General features: G+C 45.5%; 1 protein-coding gene and 1 non-coding gene across 2 annotated transcripts in view; both read right to left on the reverse strand.

The window, feature by feature from the left end:
* Nucleotides 1–21676, reverse strand: part of adcy2b (adenylate cyclase 2b (brain)) — a 422964-nt gene that overhangs the window by 393981 nt on the left and 7307 nt on the right. Inside the window, exon 2 of the mRNA XM_078228489.1 lies at nt 9434–9631. Within this exon, the coding sequence (XP_078084615.1) occupies nt 9434–9631 (198 nt within the window). The remainder of the gene's footprint in view (nt 1–9433; nt 9632–21676) is intronic.
* LOC144481889 (U2 spliceosomal RNA) lies at nt 4317–4499 on the reverse strand. The gene has a single exon (XR_013495795.1). It is a non-coding gene; the product is annotated as a U2 spliceosomal RNA (small nuclear RNA).

A 21676-nucleotide genomic window follows, 5' to 3' on the forward strand; every position in this document is an offset into this window, starting at 1 on the left:
CCATTTAATTCTAAGTGCTGGGTGGACTTGAAACTGGGAGTGTTTCAGATCTGACTTTTAGACCCATTCTCAGACGTCCCCATACGCACTCTGCCTGCAAAAATATCAGCGATTCTGAATCGTGCTGCACAAGCCTGTGGGCGGGGCTTAAAGCACCTGAAACCCTGGAGCTCCGATCAGCACCTCCAACTGCGCATGCGCAGAAAAACTGCCACATCGCTCCCAGGCCGGATAATGCATACCCCTGGCCCCCTCAGGCATTGCCCCACCCCTACAACATTACTAACCCCCTTATCCCCTCAGCCCCCCCCCACCACCTAGACCGATCGCAGGCCCCTCTCCCCCTTCATCCCCCCCCCACCAATCTCAGGCAGAGTCGCAGCAGACCCCCTTCCCCTCCACTGATCTCAGGCAGAGTGGCAGTGGACCCCCCTTCCCCTCTATTGATCTCAAGCAGAGTGGCAGCAGACCCAGTTCCCATCCACTGATCTCAGGCAGTGTGGCAGTGGACCCCCCCTTCCCCTCCACTGATCTCAGGTGGAGTGGCAACTGATCCCCCCTTCCCCCCAAATGTTCTCAGGCAGAGTGGCCGAGGACCCCCAGTTCCCCCCCCCCCCCACTGATCCCAGGCAGAGTGGCAGCGGACACCCCTCCCCCCCCCCCCCCCCCACTGATCACAGGCAGAGCGGCAGTGGATCCCCCTCTCCTCCCCACTGATCTCACGTAGAGTGGCAGTGGATCCCCCTTTCCCCTCACTGATCACAAGCAGAGTGGCAGCGGACCCCCCCATTCCCCCCCAACAATTTCAGGCAGAGTGGCAGTCGACCCCCCTTTCCCCCCCCTCCCCCCCACTGATCACAGGCAGAGTGGCAAAAAAAAACCCTCTCCCTCACACTGATCTCATGCAGAGTGGCAGCGGAAGCGGTTCCACTTTCCCCTACACTGATCACGGGCAGAGTGGCAGCGCCCCCCCACACCCCTTCCCCCCCCCCCTGATCTTAGGCAGAGTGGCAGCGGACCCTCCTTCCCCACCCCCCCCCCCCCACTGATCTCGGGCAGAGTGGCAGCAGCCCCACCTCCCCCCCCCTTCCGCCCCAACTGATCTCAAGCAGAGAGCCGTCGGACCCTCGGCATTTACCTCCTCACTCACTGGAGCGCCCGAATTGGACTTTTATGGAGCATGTCTGTTTCGTGCCGATTCTGGATGGGAAAATGTGGTGGTAAAGGGGTAAGTGTGGGTAAGGTTGGGCGTGCAGCCCATTAAGTCAATTTAAATGCATGCAAATGCATTTAAATGGATGTTGTACCTCTTTTGGGCGCGGTTCCGATCGCGGCCATTTTTGGGCCTTGGTAAAGGTGGAGGCAGGCTTGAATCACGCTACTCACCTCATGCTCAACTTTACCAAGTTTCTGCAGCTGAAAACAGGCGCAACTTGATGGTAAAATTGGGCCCTATGCATCTAGATGGGGACTGTACAACTATCTCCACGTTCATCGTAGATAAGTCTGCACATCCATCTCCTTCTTCAAACTCAAAGGACAATATAATCATTTAATGACATTTGCTGGTTCCTCTAACACAAGAACAACTTTGAAACTAAACTTATGGGATTTAGAGAATTACTAATCTGTGACTAGGAGCTTGTCATTTGTTTGTATATATTCTTGACTGTTAATTTTTCCTACTTATGCCTAAATTAATCAGTTTAGTTAATTTGAGTTTAGTGTTACTTGAGTCCAACTGACTAAAGCAACACTTTACAGTGCAATTTCTCAGGCATCCTGAGCTTTCAATATATAGATAGTTGTAATACGTGAAAATGACCAAGAAATGTCAAAGCATGGGCAACATACTGAATGTAAGCTGAAACAGCAGCTTAACTAAAGTAGACTAACATGTGTTTTTGACAGAGCTCATTATTGATACAAAGACAAAATACTGCAGATCTGAAAATCTGGAATAAGAACAGAAAATTTTGGAGAGACATAACAGTCTGGCAGCATCTCTGGAGAGAGAAAAACAATGTTAACAAACTAATATTTGCAGTGATATGTGGACAAGTATGGAAGGAGGCAGGCGTGAGGTGTGTAATTTAGTGGTGCTGGCTGGTGTGCAGTTTAGCTAGCACCATCTCTCCTCCAGGCTATTTTGCTGGAGACAGAACAGCTGTCCACAGCTTAGGCAATCTAGGTAAGAAACAGGCCAATTAATGATAATTACCAGAGGCTGACTAAAATTTTCCCAAAGTGTCAGGAGCAGGTCAGCTGTCTGGAGGCGCCTTCCCAGGAGGTAAGATGTTTGGGAGTGGTGCGGACGTGATTGTGCAGCACTGCAGGTTGGCTTTAAGTTCCTTCTCACAATGGTCACAACTGCATGGAAGGCCATCTGTTGAGGAGTTTCCCCTCCACAATGGTGGCCCAAAATCCTTTGGCCATTTGTTAATTCAAAACTGGTAAAAGTTGCCGAGAGGGCACCTCAAAATCCCTCTCGCTCTCACTTGCTCTGTAAAGAAAGGTTGCAGCTCCTTCCATGCTAAAAGGTGTTGTATTGGTTGTCCAGCTTTGACACTTTAACAGGCTGCCTGCCATCTTTAATTGGATGGCGAGCACACTCTCTGCTCATGAACTGGCCAATTCAGGGAGAATTACTGCCGGGTGACTGTTCCTGATTCAATGCGGTATCACGATCCCATCTGATTTGATGTTGGTGTCTCAAATCAAATCCCAGGTGTATTTGAGGTTACAGACCTAGTAACTATTTTTTTCTCCCCATTTGCAGTTTTCATTTCAATATGCTTGATCATGAGCACCCAGACAATCCAATAAGACAGTTTTAGTCTGTTTTGTTGTCTATTGTGTCTCAATGCAAATTCTTTAAATCAATTGGATTTCAGAGTGATTGAAGGTACTCACCTCTACTACATCAATAATCAACATAATGTGGAATGGGAAACTACTACCAAGTGTTAAGCGATACAAACAGGGAAAACCAAAGTTGCACAAACATGGATGGTCAAGTCAGATAGAGGGAGCACAAAATAGTTGGAAAAGTTCAGCAGTTCAGGCATCATCTGTGGAGAGAAATAGTTAATGGCCACGATTCTCCCAAAAGTGCTGAATTGGCAGGAAGACTGTTCTAAACCCCAATTGCTTTGTCAGTTCAGCTTCTCACCTGAATCTCCACATTCTGTGCACTGCCCAGGTACCAGTCGTGAATATCATTAAAAACCCAGGGGGGTGGGGCGGGGCCTATTCGCGCCGAAGTTTGACAGTTCTGGAACTCTGTGCCAGCCCGCTTGTTGGCCAGCCCGGGATCACCACAGTGCTGCCCTTTCAGCACCCCCCACGGGCCAATCGCGGCCCCCACAACAAATCCCGGGCCAGCTCTGACCACCACCCCCGTCGCAGAGCGCCCCGATGCACAGCCCACCCCCCCCAGCAGTGGCAATCCCCCCACCCCCTCACCCCGTGAGGCAGGCCCCTCGGCAGACCACCCCCCCCCAGCCTGCCCCATCACTGCCCTCCCTCCATCCCAGACCGATCGCCATGGAGAGTGGCAGGGGGACCCCCCAACCACCATTCGATCAGGACCTGAAAATTCCTGATAATGACCTACTAAATATATTTAAAATACATTTTAAAAAGATTCAAATTACTTACCTGCCTTCCTGCCGGTTTCCAGTGTGGTCTGACTGGCAACTGTTCGCCGGCTCTGGGAGATGAGCATGCGTTCCCGGCGCATGCCCAAATCCCGGTACAAGGCCGGCGACGCGCATCTCCCACCTCGACCCGCCAGAAGAGTTGTGGGTCGTGATGGGGGAATCGCAGCCAATATTTCTGATTGATGATCTTTCATTGGAACTGAAGATAGATAGAAATGTTAGAGCTTTTAAGGCTGTGAAGTGAGGAGGGGGAAAGAAAAACAAGGTCTGTGATAGCGTGGAGGACAGTAGAGATTAAATAAAAAAATACTTCAGGAAGCAAGAGCAAACAGTGAGGATAAGTGAGCTGAGTCGAGACAGGGATCAGGTATCAAGGACCCAGGAAGCACGCAGCTATGTGTGGATGGGAGCTGGAATCTGACAAATGTAGAGCTGGGGGCCTGTGAACTAGTGGGCGAGGGCTCAATGGGCTGAGGGTGAGTGATACATCAGGGGTCTGCGGTAGTGCAGCACTCCTTATCCTCCTGACTCCATATTCAGGTTAAATTTTTTTTTAGTTCTATCCAATCAAAGTCCCTATCAGAGAGACATTACAGATCCAAGCTGACAAGACAGGCTGCCCTCTTTCTGTGTTGGATTCGATCCACATGATCCAAGCTGTTGGGAGCAGGTATTGTATCTCCTCCAGTGCTTGATCTCATTTGCATCTTAGCCAAAAGGCCTAGATGCTGCTTTAAAAAATTGCTTCAAATGAAGCCTCAGTGTAACCCCATTGACTTCTATCAAGTACAGAATCAAAAACTACACTTGATCCTAGCCAAAAGGCCGAGAAGTGATTATTTATCTTCTTGGTTGGGCCCAGTAGCCAATACTTGACCTGGCTTCCTTAAGTGTCTAGAGGGGGCTGTTATAGAGGGGAGTGTTATGGTAAGGTTATATAAGGCATTGGTGAGGCCGAATTTGGAGTATTGTGTACAGTTTTGGTCACCTAGTTACAGGAAGGATGTAAATAAGGTTGAAAGAGTGCAGAGAAGGTTCACAAGGATGTTGCCGGGACTTGAGAAGCTGAGTTACAGAGAGAGATTGAATAGTTTGGGACTTTACCCCTGGAGCGTAGAAGATTGAGGGGAGATTTGATAGAGGTGTATAAGATTTTGATGGGTATAGATAGAGTGAATGCAAGCAGGCTTTTTCCGCTGAGGCTAGGGGAGAAAAAAACCAGAGGGCATGGGTTAAGGGTGAAAGGAGAAAAGTTTAAAGGGAATATTAGGGGGGCTTCTTCACGCAGAGAGTGGTGGGAGTGTGGAATGAGCTGCCGGATAAAGTGGTCAATGCGGGGTCACTTTTAACATTTAAGAAAAACTTGGACGGGTTCATGGATGAGAGGGGTGTGGAGGGATATGGTCCAAGTGCAGGTCAGTGGGACTAGGCAAAAAATGGTTCGGCACAGATAAGAAGGGCCAAAAGGCCTGTTTCTGAGCTGTAATTTTCTATGGTTCTATCACGCCACATTGTGGGCAATGTCACTCGAGCTGCCTCACAAGTCCTCTTGAATTAATTCTTTAATTAAAAGATAACATTTGCTCAAAAAAACAAAAGAAAAACTGTCCTAAAAAACAGCTTTGTACTGTTTCAACTTAGGTACACATATACATTGCAGAATTTACTTCAAAGTAATTGCATATGAAAGGCCGTTCAGTACAAATATTAAAAAACAAGTTTGCACTAATATGGTGCCTTTCGTACCCACATGCTATTTCAATGTGTTTTGCAGCTCAAGTCACTTTTCAGCTGCAGTCATTATTGTTTCATATCCAATTTTCACACAACATAACACAAACAACAAATGAGATTAATGGCTCGATAAACTGTTAAGCAGGACACCAGATAAACTGACTGCTCTTCTTCAAATACTGTCATATGACATTTTACACTGACCTGGAACAAGCATATGACATTCAGTCCAAAATACGACACAATTTAGAAATCCTTCACTACTGCACGGAATTGTCAGCCTAGATCATATCCTTACAGCCCTTTGTGATGCAGAATGTAAATTAATATTATTTTCCATGATCTATAAAAGCTCTCATGCTAAATTCCATTCACACAATTTGCATATTTCCCCATGTGCCCCCAAGCACTGACATCCTCCCCCCACATGCAAACCAATACAATCAACTAATTGAAGATGAAATCTCTCTCAACCACATAAGTGATTAGTATAACAATGCCAACCATTGATAAGGATTAAACTCTCAAACTGATGTGTACAATTGACTTGCGATGATTTTACATTAAATATCGAATCAATTATAGATCTCCGCTTCCTACTATTTAATAAATCATTAATAGACTGAAGTTGTTCAATTATTAAAGCAGTTTTAATATGTGCTTTGAGGTGACAGCTTCTAAAATTCAAATGTTTTGACAACAGATTACAACTGAAACCAAGGGCTGCATTTTTGCAGTGTTCCCAACTCTGCTGACATTTAAAAATGGTGGGTGGGGCATAAATGTCAAAGCCCAGCCCTGTTAACAACAGATCCAATTTTGGCTGGCAAATGGAAGAGAGTGGGGTTAGATTCACACAGGTGGGAAACATTAACCCAGCAAAATCAATTGGACTCATTACTAAGTGTAAACAGATTCCATTTTGGTTGTTCCAAGGGCCATAACCTGCAGTGTAGGAATCATGTGTAGATATAAATAGCCTTGAAAGGCAGATAAGATCAGTTTAGGCGAAATGATCTGAAGATTTTCTAAATCCCCACTCTTTAAACATGAAAACAACATAAAACTGCCAATAAGAGTTTTAAAAAACTGTCTGTTGGTCTGCTTTGATTGACAGGCCATCTAGTGTATGTTAGAAAAGAAATATTACCACATGTTTGTGTAGTTTCAATAGAATTATTTGCTGTTATTTCCCAATGATTTTTATTTTGTTATTATGAATGTCTTCCTGAGTTTCAAAAGCTACAATTATCTCAATGGGGATTCTGAGTTCACAGTTTGACAGTTTAAAGAGGCTATAACAGGAGCAGCTGTCTTTGATGTGGTGACTCAATATAATTTTTTAAAACAGGATTCACCACTTAAGATAATTAAAAGTGTTGATTGGGTTTCATGAATGGAAATCTTTTCACAGTTTTTCAAGTGTGTGGGAATGAGAGATCTATGAATTTTATTTTCTCATCTTAACTTTAATCCTGAAGTTGCCCATGGTGGATATTGGGTGAGTAGCTACGTTAATGGCATGGGAGTGTGAGGGACATGGTAGTGAGTGGGGGCCATCAGGTAGTATGGAGGGGCCAAGCAGAGTATGAGGGAGCATGGAGGGTGGGTGAGTGCCATGAGATGACATGGAAGCTCCATGGAGGGAATGGGGGTATTGGGGTGGTGGGAGCATCGGTTGGCATGGATGGAGGGACCTTGAAGGGATATATTGGGGTTTAGGAGCTGTGAGTGGCAAGGACTAGAGGGCCTAACAGCTTCTAAAACAACTGGAACTAAGCCCAGGGAACGGAGGCAGACCTTCTAACTAGCCTGCCTCAGTACTTGCCCACCCCAATGGCCACCTACTATCTATTTCTGGGGTCAGTGGGCTTGGCGCTATCCTGCCCATGCCTTTTGGACTGAAGACTGTGTCCAACAGGGCCCCAGAAAACAAACTGACCAATTTGAGTTATCGCATTGGTAGCAAAATACTAGCCTCAATTGTTGACTGGTAAATCACCTCTAACACAATTTTTTAAAGTGAAGCTTTTTCATCGACCTTCACAGCATTATATAAACTGTCTGGGATGGAATGTTCTCCCAACAACAATAGGATAATTATAACTAATACCGATAGTCTTGGTGGTTGGAATGATATAGATCCATCCACATCTTTCATAAAACAAAAGGTTTTGTACAGTGGTGCAGTTTTTTCAGCATCAATGCATTTTATCATGGGAGTGGTGGGAAATACAGGTTCAAATCCCTGTTTTGCTGCATTCCAATTTCATCCACACTACAGAATAGAGATGGGAAGAAAACATCTCATTGAAGGGAGGAAGAAAAACTATCACAGGCTGTTCTTATGTTTATTTGGGGTTGGTTTGCGATTGCTTTGGCAGATGGCTAAGAGTATGCCACCATCTGAGCTGCACCTACACTTCTGAATGGGTAAAAGTACAAACAGGAAGAGCCAGCAATCATGAGCAAAAGATAGGAAGCAAAGTTAATAATTGAAGGCCTGCAGCCTTACAAACCAACAATTCAAATTTCACAACACTTCTTTCCTGTCTGATCAAGAACCAGCAGGTACCATTCAATAAATCAATCAAATTACTCAAATATTTTTTGTTCAGTCATAGCTTACTCAGTTCAGTACATGCAGTTAAAATTAATGGGCCTATTTCTCCCATTGGGACCCGCAACTTTTCTGGCAGGTGGGGTCGGGAGATGCGCGTTGTCCAAAGATGTGCGGGTTAGGTTGATTGGCCATGCTAAAAATTGCCCTTAGTGTCCTGAGATGTGTAAGTTAGAGGGATTAGTGGGTAAATATGTAGGAATATGGGGGTAGGGCCTGGGTGGGATTGTGGTCGGTGCAGACTCGATGGGCCGAATGGCCTCTTTCTGTACTGTAGGGTTTCTATGATTCTGTGACTATTTCGCGGGTTTCCCTGTGAGCGTTTACGACCCGTGCGCATCTCCCAACGACAAGAAAATGGCACCGCCGGGAATGCGCAGAAAACCGGCGAACAGTGAGGTAAGTCATTTGAATATGTTTTACAAGAATTTTAAATGTATTTTAAATGTGATTATTGGGCCCGGCACAGAGCTTGCCGGGCCCGATAGCATCTCCCACTCCACCAGGAGTACTTAATTCTGGCGGGGTTTAGAGTAGCTCCCCACGTTTGGGGAACGAGCGGGAGACCCCAGCGGAGTGAAGAGGAAGGCAATCGGGCCCCCCAGGGGGTCAGGCAGCAGGGTGGTGGTGCCCCCTGTGCATGGACACCCTGGCAGTGCCAGCCTGTGCCCCTTGGCACTGCCCATCGGACATCGGGCAGTGCCAAGAGGGTGGGGGTTATTGTGGGCAGGGCCTAGAGGTGATTGGTGGGGATAGGGGGTCCCGCTGCCACTCTGCACTGGGATCGGTCTGGGCTGGAGGGAGGTAGCAATCAGGCAGACTGGGGGAGGTTGCTCTGCCAGGGGGGCCTGTCTCCCGGTGGGGGGAGTCTGACCCCGGGGAGGCTGGTTAGCGGGGGGGGGGGGGGGGGGGTGGTCTGCCGGGGTGAGAGAGGTGGGGGAATCGCCACTGCTGGGGGGGGTGGATTGGACATCAGGGCACTCCAGCGCAGGGGTGGATCAGGGGTGGCCCATGAATTGTTGTGGGGGCCGCGATCGGATCGTGGAGGGGGCCTGGAGGGGCAGCACTGCGGGGGTCCCGGGCTGGCCAGCTCGATCGCTGGCCAGCAAACGGGGAGTCTGACAGATCGGGACCATTGCGCATACACAGAGTTCCAGAGCTGTTTAGCGCGAATAGGCCCCGCCCCCGTGTTTTTAATGAGATTCACGATTGTGACCTCTGCAGTGCACAGAGTGGAGTGATTCAGGTCTGAAGCTGTACTGAAAAAACAGTCGTGATGTAGAACAATTTTCCCACTAATTCAGCACTTTTGGGAGAATCGCCCCCAATATTTCTAAAAGAAAGAATGATTAAATATTTCACTTGAGCATGATTTGCTAACTGACACTTGCATCTTGTTTCTGTGTAGAGTTCTTACCTGATCCCAAGGAGAAATGATTCCACCAAAGCACATGAAGAGGTAACCCATAGCAACCAGACATGCCCAAACTACAAGAGAAAACACGTGCAGTAGCTTTCTGAAAACAGACTCCACGCAGACCAGGACAAAAATTGTGAGGAATATAGCCAAGGCTGTTGGAACAGTTATTAGGAAAGCCACATGATCTTCAATATCCTGGGGGAAAAAGAAATGAAAAGCTGGCTAAGCACATTGCCACAGTATCTCCAGGCTTATTTATTCATATAATAATCTCAATTATATGTCAAAAACATCTGATCAAGCAGTTTTTTTGTCAGTTTCAGAGGTTTGCAATCCTGATCCATCATTCACCATTTCAAATAGTAGACTAAATTAATACAATCTAATTAAGTCTGCATATTCAATTAATTATGCTTATTTATAATGAAGCATTACAAATTGGCGCAATATAAAAATTGGTCTTTGGTTCTAATGAAAGTTAATTGGTTTAAAAGTTTTCTTTTTGCAGATACATTGAGCGTTTCCAGCATTTACTTTCATCATGCTTATCGCAATGTCGTGAAGCAGATGTTATTGACTTAATCCAAGTACAATTAAAATTTACATTTATAATGCTGCAATCCAGAATAACTAATTAAATGGCTAGAAATAGGACTGTGGCCCAGAAGTGGGGGGAGGGGTGGGGCATTTTTGGCTACTTCTGAATGAACTCTTATATACTGAGTTTCTTCCACATAATTTTGCTAATAAACGTTTTCAATTACAAAATGTTGGCTCACTGAGGTTTCAGCCACTCCTCAATTTCCCGGCAACATTGTAAACTTATTATCTTGAAGACAACTCAGGGTTCAGTCAACAACCTTTATAATGTGCTCTTTACTAACCCTATCAAACGATACCTACCTGTGCTCCCTTCATTGACAAGGACAGACAAGAGGGCAATAAAACACATTCTACTCCAAGCTGAATGCTGCATGCCTCTTCTTTTCAAAGAGAAAACATTAGGAAAAGCTTCCCTTGTGATTTAAACACCTACACTTCTGCATTTATGTGTGCTGTGGTTGTCAGCAGTTACAACATAATGGCAAGTATATTTATTTTGTTTGTATCCTTGCACAGATGTTTAGAAATCTCTGCTACCGATTCCTTACCTATTTTTCTTAAGACACCAAGGGTAGGATTTTCCTCCTGGGCTTGGGAAACCAACATCCAAAACATTTCCAAGTTCCCACACTCAGCCCACAGTTTTCACAAAGTCAGGTTGCTAATAGGCTGGAGGCAGGTAGGACAGCCCATTAACTGTGGGTGTGGTAATGGAGGCAAGACAGGAGAAGTGTGGGTCCCATTTGAACATATCATTGGAACTATTTCAGCGACTGACATACTCTGCAGAAAATGGGTGCATCAGTGTGCTGGGAATAGAGGCTGAGGGCTGGCACCCAGAGAAGGGCTGGACTTCGCTTCTCCGATGCTGACATGGTAGCCATAGAGACGGTGAGGGAGAGGAAGGAGGTAATCTTTCCAGAGGGTGGCAGGTGGTAGTCACACAGCCAAACAAAGCTGTCACAGCTACAGGTTGCTGAGACCATCAGCAGCAGCGGTGTGGTCAGGAGGAATTGGGTGCAGCGTCGGACAAGGTTCTGTGACCTTATTCTCCCTGGCATGGTGAACGCAATGCTAGACCTTGATGACAGGCCCCTGGCTATTCAACCTCCAGCACATGCTCCAACTGCAGAGCCTGAGGGTGCATGCTCCTCTTGAACATGGGAGTAGTGAGTGCCAGGGCAATTATAGATCCTTCAGAAAGACTCAGAGCCATATTGCTGTTGAGGACTGGCCAGCACTAATAAGCATCTTATATGAAAGATACTTTGGCATTAGTCAGAGAAAATCTTATCTCTCACTCTCTTATCTGTGCAGGAGAAAATGCACAGAATGCAAGGGAGGCTCTGACTGGAGGAAAAATGCTTTGCTGCATAATGACTGTCTTGGAACAGGAATGATGTGGAGATGCCGGCGTTGGACTGGGGTAAACACAGTAAGAAGTTTAACAACACCAGGTTAAAGTCCAACAGGTTTATTTGGTAGCAAAAGCCACACAAGCTTTCGAAGCTCTAAGCCCCTTCTTCAGGTGAGTGGGAATTCTGTTCACAAACAGAGTTTATAAAGACACAGACTCAATTTACATGAATAATGGTTGGAATGCGAACACTTACAACCAATCAAGTCTTTAAGAAACAAAACAATGGGAGTGGAGAGAGCATCAAGACAGGCTAAAAAGATGTGTATGGTCTCCAGACAAGACAGCCAGTGAAACTCTGCAGGTCCACGCAACTGTGGGCGTTACAAATAGTGTGACATGAACCCAATATCCCGGTTGAGGCCGTCTGCGTGTGTGCGGAACTTGGCTATCAGTTTCTGCTCAGCGACTCTGCGCTGTCGTGTGTCGCGAAGGCCGCCTTGGAGAACGCTTACCCGAATATCAGAGGCCGAATGCCCGTGACCGCTGAAGTGCTCCCCAACAGGAAGAGAACAGTCTTGCCTGGTGATTGTCGAGCGGTGTTCATTCATCCGTTGTCGCAGCGTCTGCATAGTTTCCCCAATGTACCATGCCTCGGGACATCCTTTCTTGCAGCGTATCAGGTAGACAACGTTGGCCGAGTTGCAAGAGTATGTACCGTGTACCTGGTGGATGGTGTTCTCACGTGAGATGATGGCATCTGTGTCGATGATCCGGCACATCTTGCAGAGGTTGCTGTGGCAGGGTTGTGTGGTGTCTTGGTCACTGTTCTCCTGAAGGCTGGGTAGTTTGCTGCGGACAATGGTCTGTTTGAGGTTGTGCGGTTGTTTGAAGGCAAGAAGTGGGGGTGTGGGGATGGCCTTGGCGAGATGTTCGTCTTCATCAATGACATGTTGAAGGCTCTGGAGGAGATGCCATAGCTTCTCCGCTCCGGGGAAGTACTGGACAACGAAGGGTACTCTGTCCACTGTGTCCCGTGTTTGTCTTCTGAGGAGGTCGGTGCGGTTTTTCGCTGTGGCGCGTTGGAACTGTTGATCAATGAGTCTAGCGCCATATCCTGTTCTTATGAGGGCACCTTTCAGCGTCTGGAGGTGTCTGTTGCGATCCTCCTCATCCGAGCAGATCCTGTGTATACGGAGGGCTTGTCCGTAGGGGATGGCTTCTTTAACGTGTTTAGGGTGGAAGCTGGAGAAGTGGAGCATCGTGAGGTTATCCGTGGGCTTGCGGATCGCAACAGACACCTCCAGACGCTGAAAGGTGCCCTCATAAGAACAGGATATGGCGCTAGACTCATTGATCAATAGTTCCAACGCGCCACAGCGAAAAACCGCACCGACCTCCTCAGAAGACAAACACGGGACACAGTGGACAGAGTACCCTTCGTTGTCCAGTACTTCCCCGGAGCAGAGAAGCTACGGCATCTCCTCCGGAGCCTTCAACATGTCATTGATGAAGACGAACATCTCGCCAAGGCCATCCCCACACCCCCACTTCTTGCCTTCAAACAACCGCACAACCTCAAACAGACCATTGTCCGCAGCAAACTACCCAGCCTTCAGGAGAACAGTGACCAAGACACCACACAACCCTGCCACAGCAACCTCTGCAAGACGTGCCGGATCATCGACACAGATGCCATCATCTCACGTGAGAACACCATCCACCAGGTACACGGTACATACTCTTGCAACTCGGCCAACGTTGTCTACCTGATACGCTGCAAGAAAGGATGTCCCGAGGCATGGTACATTGGGGAAACTATGCAGACGCTGCGACAACGGATGAATGAACACCGCTCGACAATCACCAGGCAAGACTGTTCTCTTCCTGTTGGGGAGCACTTCAGCGGTCACGGGCATTCGGCCTCTGATATTCGGGTAAGCGTTCTCCAAGGCGGCCTTCGCGACACACGACAGCGCAGAGTCGCTGAGCAGAAACTGATAGCCAAGTTCCGCACACACGCGGACGGCCTCAACCGGGATATTGGGTTCATGTCACACTATTTGTAACGCCCACAGTTGCGTGGACCTGCAGAGTTTCACTGGCTGTCTTGTCTGGAGACAATACACATCTTTTTAGCCTGTCTTGATGCTCTCTCCACTCCCATTGTTTTGTTTCTTAAAGACTTGATTGGTTGTAAGTGTTCGCATTCCAACCATTATTCATGTAAATTGAGTCTGTGTCTTTATAAACTCTGTTTGTGAACAGAATTCCCACTCACCTGAAGAAGGGGCTTAGAGCTTCGAAAGCTTGTGTGGCTTTTGCTACCAAATAAACCTGTTGGACTTTAACCTGGTGTTGTTAAACTTCTTACTGTAATTGGAACAGGAAGTCATGGAGCTTGCCAGAGTGCCCACTCCTCCCATTCCACAAGTATTGGGTCTTGAATATTGAGGGTCATATGACATTCAAAAATAATTGGGAGATAGGTAAAGATGGAGGATTGCACTGCTAATCAAGGATGGCAATTGTGTAATAGTTAAATATCACCCTAGTTCAGGAGATCAGGATGTAAAATCAATTTGGGTGGAGATGAGGAATGGTAGGAAAAAGAAGTCACTCGTGGAAATGGTCCAAAGGCCACCAAACAGTAATGATGATGTAGACAAAGTATACAAGAAGAAATATTGAGTGCCTGTGATAAAGCAATGACAATAATCATGGGTGACTTTAATATAAACTGGAAAAATCAGATTAGCAGTAGTAGCCTGGATGAGAACTTCATAGAATACTACGACTAATAACTTAAAAAAGGGCAACTATGTGGCCATGAAAGCTGAGCTGGCTGAAGTGAATTGGGAAAGTAGGCTAGGGGATAGACCAATAGTGAAGTAATGGTGGACATTTAAGGGAATATTTCAGAATACTCAGAATAAATATATTCCTTATATAAAGAGAAATTCTAAAGCGAGGACCCATCATTCATGATTAACTAAAGAAGTTAAGGAAAGTATCAAACTTGAGGAAAAGCATATAACTGTGCAATGATGAGTGGCAGGTTAGATGATTGGTCAGAATATAAATAATGACACTGAATGACTAAAAGGTTAATGAGGAGAAAGAAATTAGAGAATGAGAGGAAGTTGACCAGGAATGTAAAAATGTAATATTTGCTACAGATATTTAAAAAGAAAAAGAGCAAGTAAAGAGAGTGTTGGTCCTCTAGCAAATGAGAATAGGGAGTTAAAATAGAAGATAAGGCAAAGGCAGATGAAATGAGCAAATATTTTGCTGCTGTCTTCACAATAGAGGGTACAAAAAACCTTCCAGTAATAGCTGTGAAACAGGAGGTGAAGGGACAGAGGAACCTGGTAAAATCACAATCACAAGGGAAGCAGTAATGAGCAAACTGATGGAGCTGCAGATCCAAATGGATTTCATCCCAGAGGTTGGCTAATGAGCAAGTAGATGAATTGGTGTTAATTTTCCAAAATTCCCTAGAATTTGGAACAGTTCCATCAAACTGGAAAGTAAAAAATATAACCCCTGTATTCAAGGGAGGGCGAAAGAAATCAGGAAACTATAGGCCAGTAAGCTTGACATCTGTCATGGGAAAGGCGTTAAAATTGGCATTAAGGCTGGGCACTTAGAAAAAACTCAAGGTAACTGGGAAAGGGCAGCATGGTTTTGTGAAAGGGAAATCATATTTAACCAATTCATTAGAGTTCTTTGAAGAAGTAGCATGTGCTGTGGATAAAGGGGACCCTGTAGACATCTTGGATTTCCAGAAGGCATTTGATAAAATCAAAGGTTATTGAGGAAAATAAAAGCTCATGCTGTGGGTTGGTACAATATTAGCATGGATAAAAGATTGGCTGGATGGCAGAAAACAGAGTATGTACGAATGGTTCTTTGTCTGATTGGCTGGATGTGAAGAGTGAAGTCCTGCAGGAATCAGTTCCAGGGCCTCAACTATTTACAATTATTATTAACGACTTAGATGAGGGGAGTGAAGGCATGGAGCTAAATCTGCAGATGACACAAAGACAGGATAATATTTTGTCAAGAAGACGCGGTAAATTTGCAGACAGATATAGATAGGTTGAGAGAGTAGGCAAAAATCTGGCAGATGGAGTTCAGTGCAGGAAAATGTGAACTTCTTCACTTGGGCAAGAAGCATTATAAAACAGCACTACTTAAATGGAGAACAACAGCAGAATTCGAGAAGCAGAGGGATCTAGGTGTTCTCGTGCATGAGTCACAAAAAGTTATGATGTAGGTACAGTTCATAATCAAGAAGGCTAATAGAATGCTGTCCTTTATTATATGAGGAATTGACAATAAAAGTAAGGATGTTATGCTTCATTTATATAGAGTATTGGTAAGACCGTATCTTGAATGCTGTGTGCAGTTTTGATGTCGTTATTTATGCATTGGTGGCATTTCAGAGAAGGTTTACTAGATTGAAAGCTGGAATGAGTGAGTTGTCTTATGAGGATAGGTTGGACAGACTGGAACTGTTTCCACCGGAGTTTAGGAAAGTGAGGGGTGACTTGATTTAAATTTAGAAGATCCTGAATGGTCTTTTCATGGTGTATGTGAAAATGATGTTCCCTCTTGTGGTTGTGTCCAGAACTGGGGGGCACTGATTTAAAATTAGGGATCGCCTTTGTAGGACAGAAATGAAGAGAATTGTTTTCTCTGAATGTTGTGCGACTTTGGGGCTCTCTGCATCAGAAGCTTGTGGAAGCAGGATTGCTGAATATTTTTAAGGTGGAGATAGACAGATTCTTGTTAGGCCAGGGAATTAAAGGTCATCTGGGATAACTGGGACTGTGGAACTCGAAACAACAGCCATAATCTTATTGAATGGCAGAGCAGACTCAAGGGGCCAAATGGTCTACTTCTACTCCTAATTCGTATGTTCATATGACAAGGTCCTGTAATGGCACCAGGACAATTGCAGAGAATAGAGACATCAAAGTAAACATCTGTACATCAGGCAATGCATCTGCCACCAGCACAGACAATGTAACAACCAATTGGACAGCCACCACCTGCATCTCAGCTGACACATAAACATGCTGCCTTCACCTCACTTGAGATTCTCAGGGAGCACCATGTAGAAGTGGCCAACAGCGGAGGTTACCACATTGGAAAAGCATTGAGTGGGTCATTGGGATTTGCCACCCATGTAAATGTGCACTTTTGAACACAATGTAAATATGGACATTTGACTTCAAACATCTTGGGAGAAACCTTGAGCCAACATTTTCCGCCCATGCAAATGCCAGTGGGGACTGAAAATCCAGAAGTTGCAGTTCTCGCTGGCGAGATCGTGAATTCGGATCTTCCGTGCTCCTTGCCAGTGATGTCATCAGGTTAACGACCATATAAGTTAAAAGTTTATTTATTAGTCACAAGTAGGTTTACATTAACACTGCAATGAAGTTTCTGTGAAAGTCCCCTAGTCACCATACTCCGGCACCTGTTGGGTACACTGAGGGAGAATTTAGCATGGCAATGCCATCTAATCAGCACGTCTTTCGGACTGTGGGAGGAAACTGGAGCACCCAGAGGAAACCCACACAGATATAGGGAGAACGTGCAGACTCCAAACAGACAGTGACCCAAGCTGGGAATCAAACCCTGGGGCTGTGAGGCAGCAATCTGTTGTGGGGGTCGCTCTCAGTGTGCAAAGCTAAGTATAGCCACCAGGGGAGAGGGACAAGGCCAGGTAGTGCCCTGGCAATGCCTCTTGGCACTGCCCCTTCACATATGGTGTCAACCTGGCAGTGCCAACCTACCTCCCTGGCAGTACCAACCTGTGCCATGGGGCATACCTCAGTGGGAGCCTCATGTCGGGGAGGGGAGGGAGGGTTAATGCTGCTGTGGTATGGGTTGGGAGTAGCCTGATGAGGAGGGGATGCTGAGGGGGGTGCCAGCTCGGATGGTGTGACTGTGGGAGGAGAGAAGAGGCTGATGATCGCTGGGGGGAAAGCTCACTCTGATCAGGGGTGCAGAGGGTAACCCCTGAGGCCTCAGTGGTGGGATGGGCGAAGTTGACCAAAGTTTTGATCAGGTGCCCTTAAAAGATGGCACCCTGATCTCGGAAGAGCCTGATTAAGCTGCGCCCACCTTTATGATGGCATGAATCATGCCCTCTTGATTTTTTTATGACAGATTGTGATAGATTCTGGAGAGAAACACACCTGCTTTGTTGCAAGAAACTGCACACTACCACTTTCTCGTAAGATTTCGCCCCTGATCTTCCATCCTTAATGACAAGACTCAAAAAGAGGGAAGAGGTAGTGAAGGGAAGAAGAGATCTTCGTCAGAGGACAGTGACGCCTCTGGACATGTCTGCTTTCTTCATTAGTGTTAAGAGTGAATCCATTCAAGGCTTTGTCTTCAATTGAAGTGAAACCGCAAAAAGCTTGGAGTGAGTTCCAAAGCATGTTAACAGCCTGAGTAGAAGGGTTCAGCTAAAATGTTCTGAGATTAGATGAATAGAAATCATAGAAACCCGACAGTACAGAAAGAGGCCATTCGGCCCATCGAGTCTGCACCGACCACAATCCCACCCAGGCCCTACCCCCATATCCCTACATATTTTACCCACTAATCCTCTAACCTACGCATCTCAGGACACTAAGGGCAATTTTTTAGCATGGTCAAACAACCTAACCCGCACATCTTTGGACTGTGGAAGGAAACCGGAGCACCCGGAGGAAACCCACGCAGACACGAGGAGAATGTGCAAACTCCACACAGACAATGACCCAAGCCAGGAATCGAACCCAGGTCCCTGGAGCTGTGAAGCAGCAGTGCTAACCACTGTGCTAGCGTGCCGCCCATAATGACATTGGTGGTAATCTGATGAAGCCCTCAGTCCTGTCGCAGGCCCAGCCAATTTCCTATAAAGCTGGCACCTCTCAGCTTTCTGCTCATCCTCATTATCCTCCTCCTCATCTTCCTCCTCCTTCAAAAAGCTCGGTTGATCTGGCGTTTCACTCTCTTCAAGATCCACTTCCTACTGGAGGGCCATGTTATGGAGAGTCAGCAAATCACCACAATGAGCAAGACACTTCCAGAAGTTTATGTATTGCAGGTTGTCACTTGACCCATCTAGGAAACAGAAACACAACAGCAGCAGCCAGAAAGCCTGCTCGATGGTGATCCATATGAACAAATGATTTCAGTTGTAGCACCTCTGTGACACCATCTTGGGGTCATGAAAAGGGACAAGTGGCATCTCTTCAAACAATATGCCTCATCCTCTAGAATCCATCCATTGAGTTTGCTGAGATGGCTGGGGGAGGGAGGAGGAGGAGGTAGTGGAGTGAAAATTTGCAGTACCCTGGACTGGAGGAGGTTGAAGGAACCTTGGCAGGTGCCAGGAGATTAAGTACGCAAAAGAGTGGGAAGTTTCTGTTGAAAGTCACTGGATGATCTGTCTGTGCTGTCAATAATGACCTACACCTGGGGAATCCAGAAATGGAGGCATAACCCACAGCCCTTTATGCCTGCGAGACTTCATCTGTCTGAAACTCTATGTACTGCCCAGCTTTTGCAAGTACATCATAAGCAATCTGTTAGATGTAGTAGTATGCAGTTGTTTGCGAGATACCACCAAAATCCACTCTTAATCCTCAGGAGCAAGCAGAGGCAAAGAAAGTCATAGTGACTTTGATGGCTACTGGCAAGCAGTGGTGTGAGGGAACAAATCTCTGTGACCATCTGCCTGGGGAGGCACAACTTCCTGTAGTACTGGTTCCCTGACATGTCCAAGAAGCTCTGTCTTTAGCAATAGATCCTACATTGAAGGTATGGCCCCACTGGCTTCCTGGCCTTCATCCTTCTCCTCCAGCCTCTGTTGCTGAAGATATAGATCCTCAGTGCCACTAGACCCCATATATGAGAATCAACGTCCTATTGCCAGCTTATGCCTTTCTTGCACTCAACTGGGCTCCCATGTCTGGGACTCCTCTTATACTCCTGCAATTCCAAGAGTCACAATTTCCTGCATTTCTTGAGCATATTCAGACCAATTTTCCTGCAGCCTCTACACATTCAATGCACCTGTATGCAAATGGCTGAATGTCCCTTTCAGTCGTGGTCCCTTTGAGGGGCCAGCCTATGTTCATGGTACGTTCATGATTGATTCCCCAATCTATTGTCGCCTCCATGTATCTGGTCTGACCATAACCCAGTGTGCAACCTGTGTGTGCCCCTCCCCATAATCTCAAACTGATCCTTATTGAGCTGACAATCAGCTTGTTACTGAGATAATTGGCCTCATTCTTGATTTGGCCAGGTTTCCAGGGTCCACATTCCCGCATTGTCAGTAATTTTACTGGAGCCAGGAGCAGCAACAATAACCCAGCATACTAGCTGGAACCAAATTTTTGGGCATTCGCCTGCATCCCCTCCTACCCCCATCAGCATCTAAAGGAGAATGAGAAACAACAGGGAATAATAGGCTTGTTCCTACATTACTCACAGGAAAATGCTTAAATCTACTATTAGGAATATGGCGAGAGTGCAGATTATAGAGTCAACAAAAATTTATTAAAGGGAAATCACATTTGACTAATCCGTTAGCATTGTTTGAGAATGTAATTACTAAGATGGATAAGAGGAGCCAGTGGATTTAGTAAATTTGGATTTACTAAAAGCATTTGAAAAGGTGCCAACAGGCTGTTATTGGGATTTGAGGTTGCTTGAGGCATGGATTGAAAATTGGTTACTGAAAGTGAAACAGAGATTTGGAAATCAACAAGACATTTTGGAGTTGGCAAGCTAAAACTAGCGTAGTAGCACAAGATCAGTATTTGGTTTTCAGCTATTTGCAATTTACATTAATGATTTAATGTTGTATCGTCATATTATTCATAAGGAGCCAGGAACTAATCATTGTGAGAATTTACATCCAGGGTACCACACTTAATGCTATACTGCAGTCAGGTGCCAAGCAAAAATTTATGTCTACCAGCCACTTAGAGGGCTGCAAGAAATACATTGTTGAAGCTCCAACATTTTGACTGTAAAAGTGTGATTATTTCAAACTTCAGGGAACCAAAAGAATAACTTAGATGAGCAGAATGAGTGTAACGTATCGAAGTTTGCTGACAATACAGTGTTGTATTATGCTGCCAGCACTGAGCAGCTGAAAAAGGACTGCAGGAAGGGTCCACAGCCAACACCATAACGAAACATGGTGATCAGCAGCGGCACCATAATACAACATAGTGATCAGCATTTTAAATTACAAACCTAGAAATGAATTCCAAGACATGAAAGACTAAAAGCAGCTGAAGCCAGACTCGAGAGATGTGTGTCTAAGAAGAAAAATTGAAGAAAAGTTGAAGAAGCTTTGTTACAGACTTAGAAGTTGAGAAAACTACCCAAGTGAGTGGAAGTCCATGGCGAGAGTGATGCAGAATAAAAGAACCTGGTCAGATAATAAAGGTGGGTGAGGAAAAATACAAAACAAATTGCAAGACCCTGAGTCAAGAAACCTGGTCAGATCATAAAATAGTGAGCAAAAATACAAAAGTTGCAAGGCACTGAGTGATGCATAATCCAAGAACCTGGTCAATTTACAAGATGGTGAGAAAATTTTGAAAAAGTAGTTATACTTACATTATAAAATAGGTGACATTTCCAGGTGCTCAGCAGATGGAAGAAACAGGAAGACAGCTGGAAGCTAAAGAAACTGAATAAAAAGACAGGCAGAATAGCGGACCACCTGCAGAGTTAAAGAGCGAAACATGCAGAGAACAGTTAAAAAGAAAAAGACTGCAGAGTTTAAGAGAAAGAGAAGCCTTTTCAGTTAGGCCCCTGCTTTCTTATACAGAAGTGAAAATGTTGCAGCTCGTAATATTTTACAAAGCCTGCACCCATCACATCTCCCAAAGTGCAAAACGCTCAAAATAAAAAGGACCTGCAGAGGCCAAAGAAAATACGAATTGCCAAAAAAGAAATACTACTATTTTGAAATTTTAAAAATTAAAAATGAGAGAAGTGGCTAATCGCCAAAGAGCCCATCAAGATTGTATAAGCATAGGAAACTCAAAGAGAAGAAACCAACAACTCCCAACAGCATGGATAAAGAAAAGGTAACTTCTGTGATAGCCTTAAAGGGGCAATGACATTTAAAGCTATAAGTAAAAAAAAAAGCCATGGACAGAAAATTAGAAGAGCCAGATACATTTTGGAAAAGGAATTGGCTAAACTAGACCAAAGAAAAAAAGTATTGGAGAAGACTAATTTTAGTT

The sequence above is a fragment of the Mustelus asterias genome, chromosome 2 (assembly GCF_964213995.1).
Source record: "Mustelus asterias chromosome 2, sMusAst1.hap1.1, whole genome shotgun sequence".
Lineage (NCBI taxonomy): Eukaryota > Metazoa > Chordata > Chondrichthyes > Carcharhiniformes > Triakidae > Mustelus > Mustelus asterias.